Source organism: Macaca thibetana, chromosome 16 (assembly GCF_024542745.1).
Source record: "Macaca thibetana thibetana isolate TM-01 chromosome 16, ASM2454274v1, whole genome shotgun sequence".
NCBI lineage: Eukaryota > Metazoa > Chordata > Mammalia > Primates > Cercopithecidae > Macaca > Macaca thibetana.
In genome coordinates this window covers 48818864-48835916 of record NC_065593.1, presented here as the reverse complement: position 1 = coordinate 48835916, position 17053 = coordinate 48818864, and the positions used below count along the sequence as shown (strand labels likewise).

Here is a 17053-nt window from a genome sequence, read left to right as displayed (position 1 = left end):
AGACGGGCGGATCACGAGGTCAGGAGATCAAGACCATCCTGGCTAACACGGTGAAACCCCGTCTCTACTAAAAATACAAAAAACTAGCCGGGCGAGGTGGCGGGCGCCTGTAGTCCCAGCTACTCGGGAGGCTGAGGCAGGAGAATGGCGTAAACCCGGGAGGCGGAGCTTGCAGTGAGCTGAGATCCAGCCACTGCACTCCAGCCCGGGCTACAGAGCAAGACTCCGTCTCAAAAAAAAAAAAAAAAAAGAGATGGGGTTTCACCATGTTGGCCAGGATGGTGTCAATCTCCTGACCTCATGTTCCAGCTGCCTCAGCCTGCCAAAGTGCTGGAATACAGGCATAAGCCATTGCGACTGGCCCCTAAGGAGGCATTTTCTGAGTTCCATTATTACCAATTTTCTTTTAGTTCAGTTTGAAATTCAATTATTTGGACTCTTGTTTATAGTTTGCTTTTGTTGTGTGATTCATAAGAGACTGACAATTTTATGTTGGGTTAGATTTTTATAATGTATTTACCCAAAGCTCTGGTATTTGATAGAACTATTTTTGCCTTATACGATTTGCCCTACCTGGAAACTGCTTACTGCAGAACTCTGATGTTTTATCTAAATCTCAGGTCTCATTCAGCAGCTATTGAAATATTAACTTTGTTTTCTTCCTTATCTTGCAGATGTATGTCCATCCCTGTGACGATGAGGGCTATTCGGAGGAAAGCTGAAACCATTCAGGCCGACACCCCAGCACTGTCCCTCATTGCAGAGACAGTTGAAGACATGGTGAAAAAGAACCTGCCCCCGGCTAGCAGCCCAGGGTATGGCATGACCACAGGCAACAACCCAATGAGTGGTACCACTACACCAACCAACACCTTTCCGGGGGGTCCCATTACCACCTTGTTTAATATGAGCATGAGCATCAAAGATCGGCATGAGTCGGTGGGCCATGGGGAGGACTTCAGCAAGGTGTCTCAGAACCCAATTCTTACCAGTTTGTTGCAAATCACAGGGAACGGGGGGTCTACCATTGGCTCGAGTCCGACCCCTCCTCATCACACGCCGCCACCTGTCTCTTCGATGGCCGGCAACACCAAGAACCACCCGATGCTCATGAACCTTCTTAAAGATAATCCTGCCCAGGATTTCTCAACCCTTTATGGAAGCAGCCCTTTAGAAAGGCAGAACTCCTCTTCCGGCTCACCCCGGATGGAAATATGCTCGGGGAGCAACAAGACCAAGAAAAAGAAGTCATCAAGATTACCACCCGAGAAACCAAAGCACCAGACTGAAGATGACTTTCAGAGGGAGCTATTTTCAATGGATGTTGACTCACAGAACCCTATCTTTGATGTCAACATGACAGCTGACACACTGGATACACCACACATCACTCCAGCTCCAAGCCAGTGTAGCACTCCCCCAACAACTTACCCACAACCAGTACCTCACCCCCAACCCAGTATTCAAAGGATGGTCCGACTATCCAGTTCAGACAGCATTGGCCCAGATGTAACTGACATCCTTTCAGACATTGCAGAAGAAGCTTCTAAACTTCCCAGCACTAGTGATGATTGCCCAGCTATTGGCACCCCTCTTCGAGATTCTTCAAGCTCTGGGCATTCTCAGAGTACCCTCTTTGACTCTGATGTCTTTCAAACTAACAATAATGAAAATCCATACACTGATCCAGCTGATCTTATTGCAGATGCTGCTGGAAGCCCCAGTAGTGACTCTCCTACCAATCATTTTTTTCATGATGGAGTAGATTTCAATCCTGATTTATTGAACAGCCAGAGCCAAAGTGGTTTTGGAGAAGAATATTTTGATGAAAGCAGCCAAAGTGGGGATAATGATGATTTCAAAGGATTTGCATCTCAGGCACTAAATACTTTGGGGGTGCCAATGCTTGGAGGTGATAATGGGGAGACCAAGTTTAAGGCCAATAACCAAGCTGACACAGTTGATTTCAGTATTATATCAGTAGCCGGCAAAGCTTTAGGTCCTGCAGATCTTATGGAGCATCACAGTGGTAGTCAGGGACCTTTAATGACCACTGGGGACTTAGGGAAAGAAAAGACTCAAAAGAGGGTAAAGGAAGGCAATGGCACCAGTAATAGTACTCTCGCGGGGCCAGGATTAGACAGCAAACCAGGGAAACGCAGTCGGACCCCTTCTAATGATGGGAAAAGCAAAGATAAGCCTCCAAAGAGGAAGAAAGCAGACACTGAGGGAAAGTCTCCATCTCATAGTTCTTCTAACCGACCTTTTACCCCACCTACCAGTACAGGTGGATCTAAATCTCCAGGCAGTTCAGGAAGATCTCAGACTCCCCCAGGTGTTGCCACACCACCCATTCCCAAAATCACTATTCAGATTCCTAAGGGAACAGTGATGGTGGGCAAGCCTTCCTCTCACAGTCAGTATACCAGCAGTGGTTCTGTGTCTTCCTCAGGCAGCAAAAGCCACCATAGCCATTCTTCCTCTTCTTCCTCATCTTCTGCTTCCACCTCAGGGAAGATGAAAAGCAGTAAATCAGAAGGCTCATCAAGTTCCAAGTTAAGCAGCAGTATGTATGCTAGCCAGGGGTCTTCTGGATCTAGCCAGTCCAAAAATTCATCCCAGTCTGGGGGGAAGCCAGGCTCCTCTCCCATTACCAAGCATGGACTGAGCAGTGGCTCTAGCAGCACCAAGATGAAACCTCAAGGAAAGCCATCATCACTTATGAATCCTTCTTTAAGTAAACCAAACATATCCCCTTCTCATTCAAGGCCACCTGGAGGCTCTGACAAGCTTGCCTCTCCAATGAAGCCTGTTCCTGGAACTCCTCCATCCTCTAAAGCCAAGTCCCCTATCAGTTCAGGTTCTGGTGGTTCTCATATGTCTGGAACTAGTTCAAGCTCTGGCATGAAGTCATCTTCAGGGTTAGGATCCTCAGGCTCGTTGTCCCAGAAAACTCCCCCATCATCTAATTCTTGTACAGCATCTTCCTCCTCCTTTTCCTCAAGTGGCTCTTCCATGTCATCCTCTCAAAACCAGCATGGGAGTTCCAAAGGAAAATCTCCCAGCAGAAATAAGAAGCCGTCCTTGACAGCTGTCATAGATAAACTGAAGCATGGGGTTGTCACCAGTGGCCCTGGGGGTGAAGACCCACTGGACGGCCAGATGGGGGTGAGCACAAATTCTTCCAGCCATCCTATGTCCTCTAAACATAACATGTCAGGAGGAGAGTTTCAGGGCAAGCGTGAGAAAAGTGATAAAGACAAATCAAAGGTTTCCACCTCTGGGAGTTCAGTGGATTCTTCTAAGAAGACCTCAGAGTCAAAAAATGTGGGGAGCACAGGTGTGGCAAAAATTATCATCAGTAAGCATGATGGAGGCTCCCCCAGCATTAAAGCCAAAGTGACTTTGCAGAAACCTGGGGAAAGTAGTGGAGAAGGGCTTAGGCCTCAGATGGCTTCTTCTAAAAACTATGGCTCTCCACTCATCAGTGGTTCCACTCCAAAGCATGAGCGTGGCTCTCCTAGCCATAGTAAGTCACCAGCATATACCCCCCAGAATCTGGACAGTGAAAGTGAGTCAGGCTCCTCCATAGCAGAGAAATCTTATCAGAATAGTCCCAGCTCAGATGATGGTATCCGACCACTTCCTGAATACAGCACAGAGAAACATAAGAAGCACAAAAAGGAAAAGAAGAAAGTAAAAGACAAAGATAGGGACCGAGACCGGGACAAAGACCGAGACAAGAAAAAATCTCATAGCATCAAGCCAGAGAGTTGGTCCAAATCACCCATCTCTTCAGACCAGTCCTTGTCTATGACAAGTAACACAATCTTATCTGCAGATAGACCCTCAAGGCTCAGCCCAGACTTTATGATTGGGGAGGAAGATGATGATCTTATGGATGTGGCCCTGATTGGGAATTAGGAACCTTATTTCCTAAAAGAAACAGGGCCAGAGAAAAGAAACTATTGATAAGTTTATAGGCAAACCACCATAAGGGGTGAGTCAGACAGGTCTGATTTGGTTAAGAATCCTAAATGGCATGGCTTTGACATCGAGCTGGGTGAATTAGAAAGGCATATCCAGACCCTATTAAAGAAACCACAGTGTTTGATTCTGGTTACCAAGAAGTCTTTGTTCCTGTGCCAGAAAGAAAAAGTTAAAATACTTGCTTAAGAAAGGGAGGGGGGTGGGAGGGGTGTAGGGAGAGGGAAGGGGGGGAAACAGTTTTGTGGGAAATATTCATATATATTTTCTTCTCCCTTTTTCCATTTTTAGGCCATGTTTTAAACTCATTTTAGTGCATGTATATGAAGGGCTGGGCAGAAAATGAAAAAGCAATACATTCCTTGATGCATTTGCATGAAGGTTGTTCAACTTTGGGGTAGTTGTCCATTTGAGTCATGGGCAAATGAAGGACTTTGGTCATTTTGGACACTTAAGTAATGTTTGGTGTCTGTTTCTTAGGAGTGACTGGGGGAGGGAAGATTATTTTAGCTATTTATTTGTAATATTTTAACCTTTTATCTGTTTGTTTTTATACAGTGTTTCGTTCTAAATCTATGAGGTTTAGGGTTCAAAATGATGGGAGGCCGAAGAGCAAGGCTTATATGGTGGTAGGGAGCTTGTAGCTTGTGCTAATACTATAGCATCAAGCCCAAGCAGATTGGTCAGAGCCCGCCTTTAGAGTTAAATATAATAGAAAAACCAAAATGATATTTTTATTTTAGGAGGGTTTAAATAGGGTTCAGAGATCATAGGAATATTAGGAGTTACCTCCCTGTGGAGGTATTGACTTGTAATCTCATTTTCCTTTCTCAAAAAAAAAAAAAAAAAGCTAAGGTGGCTTGTTGGGATGTAAACATGTTTTCAGATGCAGTAAGGTTTAGTGACAGCCTTCCTGACCCGGTGGCATGAAAACCATTACAGAATTAATAGTTCTCCTGTTTCCACAATGTGCCAAAAGTCTGCATCCCAGCATTTTGTTTGCAGGAGAACTGATGCCATTCCTAAGAGCGGGACTCACTGTTTCTCTTCATCACAAGGAGAAGGAGTCCAAACTTTAAATCACTCCACAGTATGCTCCCTGAGATAAAACAGTAACAAATCCGCAGCCATAGTTCACTTAAAACAATTTCAAGCTCACTTGAAGTAATGGGGGCCTGGAATGCTAGGTGAGCATGAAGATAAACCCTTGCTACTATGTAGCAACCCAATTGGACCTTTTTGGAGAAATAGGTCTGAGTCTGGATTCTGGAGGACATCAATAAGAGCCCTTCACATAAAAATATAGAAATCCAGGAGACTGTTTTGAGTGCAACAGAAGTTCTCAGTTTTTGGAGGGTCCTCTCAAAAATTCTGCGGCCTTACTTTGATATTGACACCTGCACTGTGCCATTCCTGATTATTCCATTCAGGATCTGTATCAGCGGGATGGGGCATGGTCCCCAGCACAACTCTTCTGGGTTTAAAAAAAAAAAATGCCAGGTGATTCCTCTGTGTGTTATGTCATAAGTGGAGTGACTTCATCATATATGGAAGAAGATTTCTATATTCAGCTCTTTCTGCAGGTTGGAGTCAGCATAGAGTTGGAAAATCAGCTTTGGCTTTCTTTCCTGTCTCATTTCCTCTAGTGTTCTCCTTTTTATGGTCATCAGCTCTCAACAACTCTGCCACTTTTGTGTCCCAAGGTAATAAGATGTAGGAAACAAAACATTGCAAAGTGGAGCAAGAAAAGTTATCAGTTACCATATCAGAGTCAAATGTCTTGGGTGACACTAAGGAGGATATGGGCAGGTGATACCAGAGTGCTTTATCTTGTGATGTTGATACAGTAGCAGCCTCTCAGACATTCAGCCAGGTTGGATTTCTCACGAGTTTGTCACCTAGTTTTGAATCCTATCCAGTTGGTTTCTGCAGGAAAAAAAAAAAAGAAATTACGTGGTTTTTAAAATTTGTTCTGGGTGGGGAAAATCTTATGGGGAATGTACTGAATAGTATCAGGGGCTCAGCTCCCCCAAGCAGGGCCAACAAATACCAAAATGAGTAAACTGGGAAGCTTTTCTCTCTTTCTGTCTTCATCCCAGATCAAAGAATCCCGAGTTAGGATCTGGATGAAGGATAAGCCCCTGAATTGTCGATGGGCTCACCCCCACACTGACCCAGCATCTGAACTTGCTTAACAGGGAGCCGGGGCTAAACTGCTTCACCCTGCCTGAGAACCAGGGAGCACTGCATTTCTCCACAGGGTGGAGGAGAAGAGGCAGAATAAACCAAGCCTGGGACACCTCCCTCCTGTCTAGGTGTACTCATTCTTCTGTTTCAAAAGAAGGCAAGGACATGAAGTCAACTTCTACCTATCTTCTGCTGCTGGTGTCTTACGTATTCTCAGTTTGACCTGATTCCTCTTCTGTCTTTTGGCTTATAACATTAGGGGTTCTTGGTCATAACCTGCTCTGATGTACATGAAGATTTCAGGTTCAATGTCAATGTGTCTTAAAACAGAAGTATTTTAGTGGGTGGGGGGTGGGGTGGTGGGGACAAACAACGCAGGATATAATTGCCAAAACCAGGCTTGAGGTTGGTGACTCTTGAAAGATTTTCCTTCTTCAGGCCTAGATCGGAAAATTAAGTGCAGCAATATCATGAATTCTCAGAAGCCCTTTCAGGAAGCCAGTGAGTCATACAGTATCCACAGTTGAGTCACTTAAAGATGTCAGTATAGGAAACATTATTCACAATCCTTGGGCAGTCTCTTTTTTTTTTTTCCTTCTCCCCTCCTTACCCCCCATACATTTCTATCCTTGAGTTAGTTTTTGGAGGGGCAGGAAGTACTTAACATCTCAGAAGCTAGATTGGGAAACATGTTCAGCTATAAGAACTGAGCTTAAAATTTTGAGTTTAAAAATGTACATCAGGAGCAGCTGGGGAGGGTCTTTTTTTAAAAAAAAATCTTTCAAATTTGGTTTTCTGCGCATATGGCCGTTCTGTAAATACTTTGGGGTTTTTCATTTTTTTGAAAGTAGATGAAATCTGTTGTGGGATTTTTTTTCCCGAAACATTACAAAATAACCTGTTTATTTACATGCAAATAAACTTCTTTGATAAAAAGTAATTTGCGTGTGTGTAATAAAATTTTAGACTTTGAATACTTTTTTCATTTGTTCAAAATTCCAGTCAATTTTAAAGAGTCAGTCAAAAGTAAATGTTTTCCCTGATTACTACTTGAAATGGGTCCACTGGAATGGGTAACTGACAGACCTGTGAAACTTGCCTTCGTTCTATTAATCTGTAGGCCAGTTTTTCTACCCTTTGCCAGTGTTACTCACCAAATGCATCAGTAGTTTTGCTGGGAGAAAACAGCTCTTACATGAGACAGAATGGAAAAGCTTTTTTATTCCACTGGCTGAAGTTAAGCAAAAACATTAAAAGTACCTGGAACAGGAGGAGAAGACAGACCTGGGTTTGTGGGCCTGAGAATGAGTTTTCTGAAGCTAGGTCCCTGGTTTTACGAAGCCCCCTCTAGGATTAATAAAAAAGGGGGGGGCGGTCGTGGTGGCTCACATGAGGTCTGTAATCTCAGGACTTTGGGAGGAGGCTGGAGGATCACTTGGGCCCAGGAATTGCAGACGAGTCTGGGCAACATAGGGAGACCCTATCTCTACAAAAGAAAAAAGATCCTAGCATTCTGGGGGCCGAGGTGGGAGAACACTTGTAGTCAAGTGTTACTGACCAGCCTGGTCAACATGGCGAAACCTCGTCTCTACTTAGCCAGGCGCGGTGCGGCGCGCTTGTAATCCCAGCTACTTGGGGAGACTTGAACCTGGGAGGCAGAGGTTGCAGTGAGCCGAGATCGTGCCACTGCACTCCAGCCTAAGCGACAGAGTTGAGCCTCTGTCTCAAAAAAAAAAAAAAAAAAAAAAAAAAAAGTTTGTACAGTGCTTTAAGAGTTTGGTAATATGCCCTCCAGCTAAAATACACCTATTAAAGATCTGCAGCACTTGTTGCTCTTGTTAATTTCTTAGATGCATAACAAGTCAGTCGCTAAAACCACTAATTAAAAGGGGTGTGAGGAAGACCAACTCATAACTGCTTTGGAAGAATACAATTAGCAGTGCTGCTGCTCCTGCCAGGACTGCTGGAATTTATTATACAGTTTCTAATAGTTCACGCTTAGGACATGATTTTGTAGTTTGTTGTTCGTAGAAGAAGCAACACAACTACAAAATCCTGGGTTATTCCTTCGTGGAAATTTGGTCATAAATTCTGAGACCTTGAAGGTCAGACTTGTTAAAACAATATAATATGATGATACAGATCAGCTTCTATACGAGGAGCCCAGGAGTATGATGAAGTGTTTCTTTCCATCGGGAAAACGCCCCCGCCTACTCGCTCACACACGCTTGTTTCTCCCGCCAAAATGACGTCAGGCCGAGGCTCTCACCAAACAGCGCCCTAACTGGCGGACAGGCAGGCTCTGCAGCCCATTGGGCGTCGGCGGCGGCCGAGCAGGGAAAACCAAAGGCCCTTCGGTCTCGCCCGCCCCACCCCCACAGACGCGCGCCCCTCCCCCGGCCAAAGGAAAGGTTGCCCGGCTCCGGCCCTGCACCCCCGACCCCCGGCCCCAGGTGCAGCTCCGCAGCCATCCCCGGACCAGGGCGGGCACTCGGCCTGCCGCTCAGCGCAACCAGCCCTCGCCCTCCCGAGCCATGCACAGGGAGACAAGGGTCCGGCAGCGGCCCCCCAGGCCTCCCTGCAGCACCCCGTAATGTAATACACTCGGGTGGGGGAGGCGGCGGCGGCGGCGGCAATCGCGGAGGCGGCGGCGGCAGCCGCACTGCCCCAATCTAGACACATCCAGAAAGAGGAGGAAAATGGCTCCGAGCAGGGACCGCCTGCTGCACTTTGGGTTCAAGGCGACAGTGAGTGACAGGGGAAGGGAGCTGGGTGGCCGGGAAGGGTGCTTACAGGCTTCTGGGGAACAAGTAACGAGGAGTTGGGGGCGCGGGCAGAGGCTGAGGTTCTGTGCAGGTGGGTGCGTGCCTGTTTGCCCGCGGAGGGAGGAGAGGGGGACAAGGGGCAGAAGAGGGGCCCCGCGCAGAGTGCAGTCCTGCTCTACTCTCCCTCGCCGGTCCGCGAGCACGCGCGCACTCGCACCCACCCCACAGACCCCTTTTCCACACGCACAGGCACTTCCCTGCCTCGCCTTCTCCCGATGGGCTAGCCTGCCTCGGAGGCGCAGGGGGTCGTGCCGCCGCCGCGCTCCGGATGCTCCTGGGCTCACCGTCAGGGCCGGCCCCGTGTGGGGGAGGGGTGGTCTCGCGCCGCCGCCGCGCTCCTCCTCCTCCCGCCCCTCCCCCTCCCCGGCGCTCCGAGGCCCGGGCGGCTCTGTCCAATGAGCAGCGGCGTTGCTGGCAGGTGGGGAGTGTTTTTGTTTTGGGTTGAAGTTGAGGCTGAGGAGAGAGCCGAGCTAGCGACGTGCAGTCGTTGCGGCCGCTGGCGCCACGGGAGGTGGTGGAGGCCCAGCCGGAGCCGAGAGGTCTCTCGTTCCCGTCCCACGGCCCCGGCCTCACCCGTTCGGCACCCAGTCCCCATCCCGGAACTCCCGGGCCTGTCCTGGGCCCCAGGTCTGCACTCCGCTCGCCGCAGAGCCCGGCCCGGGCCGCACCCGCCGGCCCCATGAGGAGGGACGTGAACGGAGTGACCAAGAGCAGATTTGAGGTGTGAGCTTGGGGGGCTCAGGCGGCGTAAGGAGGACGGGTCGCGCTCTCTCATCCCAAAACGTCCGCCCCGCACGGAGCCTCCTCCCTGGCGGGCGCCGTCACCCACCCACTGGCGGGGCTGCCAGACTCTGCTCCCCTTTCTTGCGACCCGGCAGCCGGCTGCCCCCAGTCCCCTCGCCGGTTCGCCCCCCGTCTCTTCCCACCGGCGGGCCCCGGCGGGGGATTAGCTTGGGCGCCCTAATTCCCCCCTCCCCCAGGATCGCTCAGCTTTCCATTCTTGACACAACCCTTGGCTTGCCTCCTTCTACCCAGCCATCACGGCTCCGGTCCACCAGAGCCTGCTGCTTTTCTCTCTGCCACTTTCTTCGTGACGCGTTTGTTGTCTATTGAGGGAGGAAATTAGGGGATGGATGCCATTTCTCCAAGTTTGAGACCTTGGTGAAACTAGGGAAGTGGGGGCGGTAGTCTGGGATGATAGAGGCGACCACGGGTTTTCGGTGCTGTGTTTGGTTTGGGTATTGTTCTGATACTTCCTCTTTTTCCCCGTGTAGTCTGTACTTCTGTAGCTCATTGTTTCTGGGAACCCTTGGATGTCCACATGCTGTGAGATTGGAACGAAAGTTCAGCAAATCCATTCCGGTCTGTTTTTTAGGAACTTTTTCTCCTCTAGCGAGGGAGGTTTACTGTCCTGGAGTTGAGGAGTGGAAGGTCTTGAAAGCGTCTTTAGAGAGTAGTCATCGTGCAGGGAAGAGATTCCTTTGGGAAGTGAAGTATTGTAACTACTGATGAATTATAATAGTGTAACAATATTCTGGAAGGTTCCTTGAGGGTCAAGAGAAAGAAACTTCTACAGGAAGAGTAAATGTCACCTGGTCGTTTCTGGCAGAGAACCAGGCTGACCTGGGATCACTCACAGCTCAGTGGACAATCTCACTCGGTGTTTTTCTTCATCTCCATTTGAGAGATGAAATTGTAAGACGGCGAGACAAAAGTTTAAGAAACTGGACAAGTAGGTGCAGGGAGTGAAAACTTTTAAGGGTTGTCAGTTTAATCTATTCTTTGATTTCTTATTATGCGAACTGGAAAATAATTTGAATTGATCCACGAAGGTCAAGATAGGAAGTGTTTGAGGTGAGTGTAAGTTCAGAGCTACAGTGTTACTGTTGTACTCGAAGAGTGGAGAAAATCAAAGAATTGGCCTTCTTAGAGTTTTAGTATTTAACTTGATCACTAGAAGAAGATATTATGGAATATATTATTTGGTTTTTAATAGGACATTGGATGACCCTCATGTACAGAGCCCCACTAAAGTTAATTTACGGTGGTTTCGTATTCAGTAGTACTGTAAAAATCCAGAATGTCACTAAAATTACTGAATAGATATTCAGCAGTTAACAGGAATCTTGAAAGGCAGTTCCAGATACTGAAGATTTGAGTCGGGGACAGTCTTTTGCCTGTGGAATTAGCTCTTTATCAGTTTGCTATTCATTTTAGGTTGAATAATTGTTGGAAAGTATTCTCTTGTGTGTACTTTAAAATTACATTGCTATTTTCTATTTTTATAATTCTCTTATATTTTAATTTACAGTCTCTGTAGGGGTGGCATACTATAATAAAGTGCTAAGAAAATTTGTTGCTTTATTAAGAGGTTTCTTTTTAACTTGTAGCTGATGTAGCTGGCAACTAAAGCTTTCTAAATATGATCTGAGAAGGTAAAAAAAAAAGAATAAGGGGGGGAATCCTTCTTGGACGGTTTCATGATTAAATAAGTGTTTGTTTATAAACTAAAAGCTATTCACTTAGTATAATGTGATGTGTTCCATGCCAGAATACAGATGAGAATGGCTAGAAATGATAGTGTTAATGAAGTTCATTGAGTATTTCTTAAAACCATTTGCCTCTTTATTGACCTAATTTACAAGGACTGAGACAATTAATAATTGGCTTCTTAGAAAGTAGTAAATAAACTTACTGCTTATATGTTGAAAATATTTTAAATATTTACTTTCAGTCAATAAAAGATACGTAAATAAAGCAGATCTAAACATTTACATCAAATGATATTTTAAATCCTCAAAATTACAGTCTTTGCTTCTTAAAGAACTGATAATTTTACAACTGTAAGCAGATAGCAGATCTCTCACTGAGAATTTTTGTGGATGCATGAAATGTTTATATCACATAAGAGCTAATTTAAAATTATGGCTGTATAAGATGTGTTTTTCTTGGAGAAAATAACTGCAGCTCTATGAATTTTAGATAGTTGGTTCATTGAAATCGTTTTATAGGTATGCTTTTGTATGTTGTAACTGGAGGCCACACACCTTAAATCTCCCACTCTGGGTTAGAGCTATATATATAAAAAAAGATGTTTAAGTTAAAACCAAGAGGCCAGGTGAGGTGGCTCATGCCTGTAATCCCAGCACTTTGGGAAGCCGAGGTGGGTGGATCACGAGGTCAGGAGTTCTAGACCAGCCTGACCAATCTGGTGAAACCTGGTCTCTACTGAAAATACAAAAATTAGCTGGGCGTGGTAGTGGGAGCCTGTAATCCCAGCTACTTAGGAGGCTGAGGCAGGAGGCGAATCGCTTGAACCCAGGAGGTGGAGGTTGTAGTGAGCCGAGATTGTGCCATTTTACTCCAGCCTGGGTGACACAGCGAGAGACTCGTCTCCAAAAGAAACAACAACAACAACAACAACAACAAGGGCGAGTACCTGTTAGCCAGATGTGTAGCATCTTGTAGAATAGCCAAAGTAGATGACTACTGAATAAAGAGTCTCTAGTTAAGAGATCGAGAGATGTGAAAATTCATGTTTTCCTTGCTGTGTCACCTGGGCATTAAATGTATATAGTAATAACCCTTGTAGGTTAATGTAGTATGTGCTGAATTGTGTTAGTCACTTAATTAAAACTTACCATTCAGATATTTTTTATTATAGTAAACTTTGTAGCAAATTTTAGTAGTTTTCTTTCAAATTTAATGATGGTTATCGAACACTTCCTGCATGCCGGACACTGAGCCAGATGTTTTACCTCAGTTACCTCTAGTTTTTGTTTTGTTTTCTTTTTTTTTTTTTTTTTTTTTGGAGATGAAGTCTTGCTCTTGTCCCGGGGCTGGAGTGCAGTGGTGCGATCTTGGCTCACTGCAACTTCCACCTCCCAGGTTCAAGCGATTCTACTGCCTCAGCCTCCCGAGTAGCTGGGATTACAGGCGCCTACCACCACGCCTGGCTAATTTTTGTATTTTTAGTAGAGACGGGGTTTAACTATGTTGGCCAGGCTGGTCTCGAACTCCTGACCTCAGGTGATCCACCTGCCTTAGCCTCCCAAAGTGCTGGGATTACAGGCGTGAGCCACTGCGCCCGGCTAGTTACCTCTAGTTTTACTATTCTGTTTTACACTTGAGGAAACTGGAGGCCTGAGAGGTTAAGTAAGGTGTTCAAATTGCACAGCTAGTAAGTGGGGGAGCCAGGATTCCAATCTGCATTTTTTTTTTTTTGACTCCTTTGTCATCCTGCTTTGTTTTTAGTATAACTAGCAAGAAGTCTATAAAATTTTTGGAAAAGAGCTTTTCCAAAGTTCATCCATTATATTTTATTTTGTATTTGCTATTCCTGGGCTTAAGTGATCCTCTCCTCGGCTTCCCAAAGTGTTGTGATTACAGGCGTGATTACCACACCTGCCCACCTTCATTTTAAGCCCCATAATTGACATTATCTTAACACTTAGTGAGATTAGTGTTTAAATATCTAGGCTAGCACTTGAGTCCAAGCTTAGGTTTCTTTCAGTTAAGCCTCTCCACTTTGTCATACTCTTAGTGGTTTCATTATAAGGATATAGTACTGTTGGAGGCAAATTCTGTCTTAATGGGTTTATTAAAAAGCCTAACACTAAAAAATAATCATAGTGGTAACATTGACTGACATTCAGATACCATTTTACAGTTTAAACAGTGCCTGGAGATAAGAACCCGTAAGTTAGAAAGTGATATGCTCCAATTTGGGTATTTTGAATCCATGTTCATTATGGTTTTTCATTACACCTCACTGCCTTTCTTATAAATCTGTAATATTACATGCAACCTGTAACCCTAGCATGTAATATTTGTTTGCCTACTTGCTTCATTTTATCCAAAGTAACAAAAATCCGGCTGGGCATGGTGGCTCATGCCTGTAATCACAGCACTTTAGGAGGCCAAAGCGGGCGGATCACCTGAGCTCAGGACTTTGAGACCAGCCTAGCCAACGTGGTGAAACCCTGTCTCTACTAAAAATACAAAAATTACCTGGACATGGTGGCGTGCACCTGTAGTCCCAGCTACTCCAACGGCTGAGGCATAAGAATCGCTTGAACCTGGGAAGCAGAGGTTGCAGTGAGTCGAGATCACGCCACTGTACTCCAGCCTGGTGACAGAGTAAGACTCTGTCTCAAACAAACAAACAACAAAATAACAAAAATCTTAAAATGTGGCATGACAAAAAGAGCATACTACATTGTGAGTGAAGAGACCTGGATTTTTTTTTTTTTTGAGCTGGGGTCTTGCTCTGTTGCCCAGGCTGGAGTGCAGTGGTGCAATCTCAGCTCACTGCAACACTGCAAGCCCTGCCTCCCGGGTTCATGCCATTCTCCTGCCTCAGCCTCCCGAGTAGCTGGGACTACAGGCGCCCGCCACCATGCCTGGCTAATTTTTTTTGTATTTTTAGTAGAGATGGGTTTCACCGTGTTAGCCAGGATAGTCTCAATCTCCTAACCTCATGATCCACCCGCCTCGGCCTCCCAAAGTGCTGAGATTACAGGTGTGAGCCACCACGCCCGGCAAGACCTGGATATTAATCTTAATTTTTTGCCAGCAACTAACTGTAACCTTGGTCATTTCTTTTTCCTTTTTTTTTTCTTTTTTTTTTTCTTTTTGAGAAGGAGTTTCGCTTTTGTCTCCCAGACTGGAGTGCAATAGTGCAATCTTGGCTCACTGCAACCCCCGGGTTCAAGAGATTCTCCTGCCTCAGCCTCCCAAGTAGCTGGGATTACAGGTACCCGCCACCATGCTTAGCTAATTTTTGTATTTTTAGTAGAGATGGGGTTTTGCCATATTGGCCAGGCTGGTCTTGAACTACTGACCTCAGGTGACACACCTGTCTCAGCCTCCCAAAGAGATTGTGCCACTGCACTTCAGCCTGGGTGACAGAGTGAGATTCCATCTTAAAAAAATAAAAAAGCAAAAATTCTGTAATCTCAGCACTTTGGGAGGCTGAGGTGGGCTGATCACGAGGTCAGGAGTTCGAGACCATCCTGGCTAACACGGTGAAACCCCGTCTCTATTAAAAATACAAAAAAAAAAAAAATTAGCCGGGCATGGTGGCCGGTGCCTGTAGTCCCAGCTACTTGGGAGGCTGAGGCAGGTGAAGGGTGTGAACCTGGGAGGCGGCGCTTACAGTGAGCCAAGATCGCGCCACTGCACTCCAGCTTGGGCGACAGAACGAGACTCCGTCTCAAAAAAAAAAAAAGTTTCAGTAATCTAACTAGTACTGTGGTTTTGGAAAGGTATTTTTAGATGTTCAAAATAAAATATTCCATGACACCAGGAAAATCCAAAGGAGGGAGGGAGAAGAAAGAATGCCCTTAAAGTGACCAAATTTAGCTATTTGTGCATAGTTGTCTTTACACTGTTTTCCTACTTGGTCTTCAGACTTAGTGAGACTAAACCAATTCTTAGATCAGACCCCTCCCATCCAAATATTGACTCAGAAAAGCCAAGGCATCCAGCTGTGGTTTTACAGTTTTATGTCTTAATATAGTTGGATCCATTAGATATATAAAACATTTTTACTTAACAGCAACTAACAATAGGTGGTGATATTGAACTGTGCAATAGTGTTTGTGCTCAATTCGTCTTGCCTTTGTATAACTTTTATAAAAAACAAAGTTATGTATTTAATATGATAAATCCAAACCAAATTTGCATTAGCTTTTGAAGACTGTTTCTCTTGTTTTTTTTTTTTTTTTTTTTGAGATGGAGTCTTGCTCTGTCGCCCAGGCTGGAGTGCTGTGGCGCAATCTCGGCTCACTGCAAGCTCTGGTTCCCGGGTTCACACCATTCTCCTGCCTCAGCCTCCCAAGAAGCTGGGATTACAGGTGCCCGCCACCACATCCAGCTAATTTTTTTGTATTTTTTAGTAGAGACAGGGTTTCACCATGTTAGCCAGGGTGGTCTTGATTTCCTGACCTCGTGATCCGCCAGCCTCGGCCTCCCAAAGTGCTGGGATTACAGGCGTGAGCCACCGTGCCCGGCCTGTTTCTCTTAAAATAATGATTTTGTTGGGTATTTAGTAAAGATTAAATAATTATTTATTAAGCATGTGAATTATAGCTCTAAGTAAGTAACCTACTTATTCCCTAATCATGCATCCTCAAACTGATTTTATGATACTCTTTTAATAAGCCTCTTATCTAACAGTTGTAGTCAGGTGGAAATAAAATGAATTTATATGTCATTTTTGTCCTTGATCCCAGGAATTTCTGGTCAAAACAAAAAAGGAAATCCAATTCCATGTAAGTGAGTAATTAAGTTGATCTTAGGCTTTACTTTGGTGCTAAGACAGAAATTATATCTAACAACACTTCCAGAAATGGAAGTGAAGGTTGGCAATATATATATAAAATCCTGGCCCAAACTTAATGAAATATAGTAACCAGTGTGGTGTTTGCTGGTGTGACTTTCTCATCAAGTGGAGAATACATTTCAAAGTGAAAACTGGGGAAGCATTCTCAGTTTATTTATTTATTTATTATTTGTTTATTTATTTATTTATTTGTTTTTCCTGAGACAGAGTTTCGTTCTTCTTGTCCAGGCTGGAGTGCAATGGTGCGATCTCAGCTCACTGCAACCTCCGCCTCCCGGGTTCAAGTGATTCTCCTGGCTCAGCCTCCCAAGTAGCTGAGATTACAGGCGCCCGCCACAATGCCCAACTAATTTTTTTATTTTTAGTAGAGACAGGGTTTTGCCATGTTGGCCAGGCTGGTCTCAAACTCTTGACCTCAGGTGATCTGCCCGCCTTGGCTTCCCAAAGTGCTGGGAGTACAGGCATGAGCCACTGCGCTGGCCTATTTATTTTTTTTTGAGATGGAGTTTCACTCTTGTTGTCCAGGCTGGAGTGCAATGGCACAGTCCCGGCTCACTGCCACCTCTGCTTCCCAGGTTCAAGTGGTTCTCCTGCCTCAGCCTCCCAGGTAACTGGGGTTACAGGCATGCACTGCCATGCCTGGCAAATTTTACATTTTTTTTATAGAATTGAGATTTCACCGTGTTGGTCAGGCTGGTCTCGAACTTCT

The 17053-nt window shown here is 45.4% G+C and overlaps 3 protein-coding genes across 7 annotated transcripts in view; all 3 read left to right on the top strand.

Annotated features, from left to right (window-relative positions):
• MED1 (mediator complex subunit 1) overlaps positions 1 to 7114 on the top strand; it is a 52029-nt gene extending 44915 nt beyond the window's left edge. For both annotated transcript variants that reach the window (XM_050762531.1, XM_050762532.1), the window contains one exon: positions 675 to 7114. In XM_050762531.1, coding sequence (XP_050618488.1) covers positions 675 to 3924 — 3250 coding nt within the window. In that variant the 3' untranslated portion in view covers positions 3925 to 7114. The remainder of the gene's footprint in view (positions 1 to 674) is intronic.
• Positions 7115 to 7535: 421 nt separating this feature from the next.
• The window catches only part of CACNB1 (calcium voltage-gated channel auxiliary subunit beta 1), a 240425-nt gene continuing 230907 nt past the window's right edge, over positions 7536 to 17053 (top strand). The window contains exon 1 of the mRNA XM_050762655.1: positions 7536 to 7548. The gene's annotated coding sequence lies outside the window, so the exon portion shown is untranslated. The remainder of the gene's footprint in view (positions 7549 to 17053) is intronic.
• The window catches only part of FBXL20 (F-box and leucine rich repeat protein 20), a 160043-nt gene continuing 151563 nt past the window's right edge, over positions 8574 to 17053 (top strand). The window contains exon 1 of one of the 4 annotated variants that reach the window (XM_050762759.1): positions 8574 to 8921. In XM_050762759.1, the coding sequence (XP_050618716.1) occupies positions 8874 to 8921 (48 nt within the window). In that variant the 5' untranslated portion in view covers positions 8574 to 8873. Of the gene's footprint in view, positions 8922 to 9411; positions 9721 to 17053 lie in introns of those variants that run through there. The other 3 variants (XM_050762761.1, XM_050762763.1, XM_050762760.1) reach the window with 3 other exon arrangements.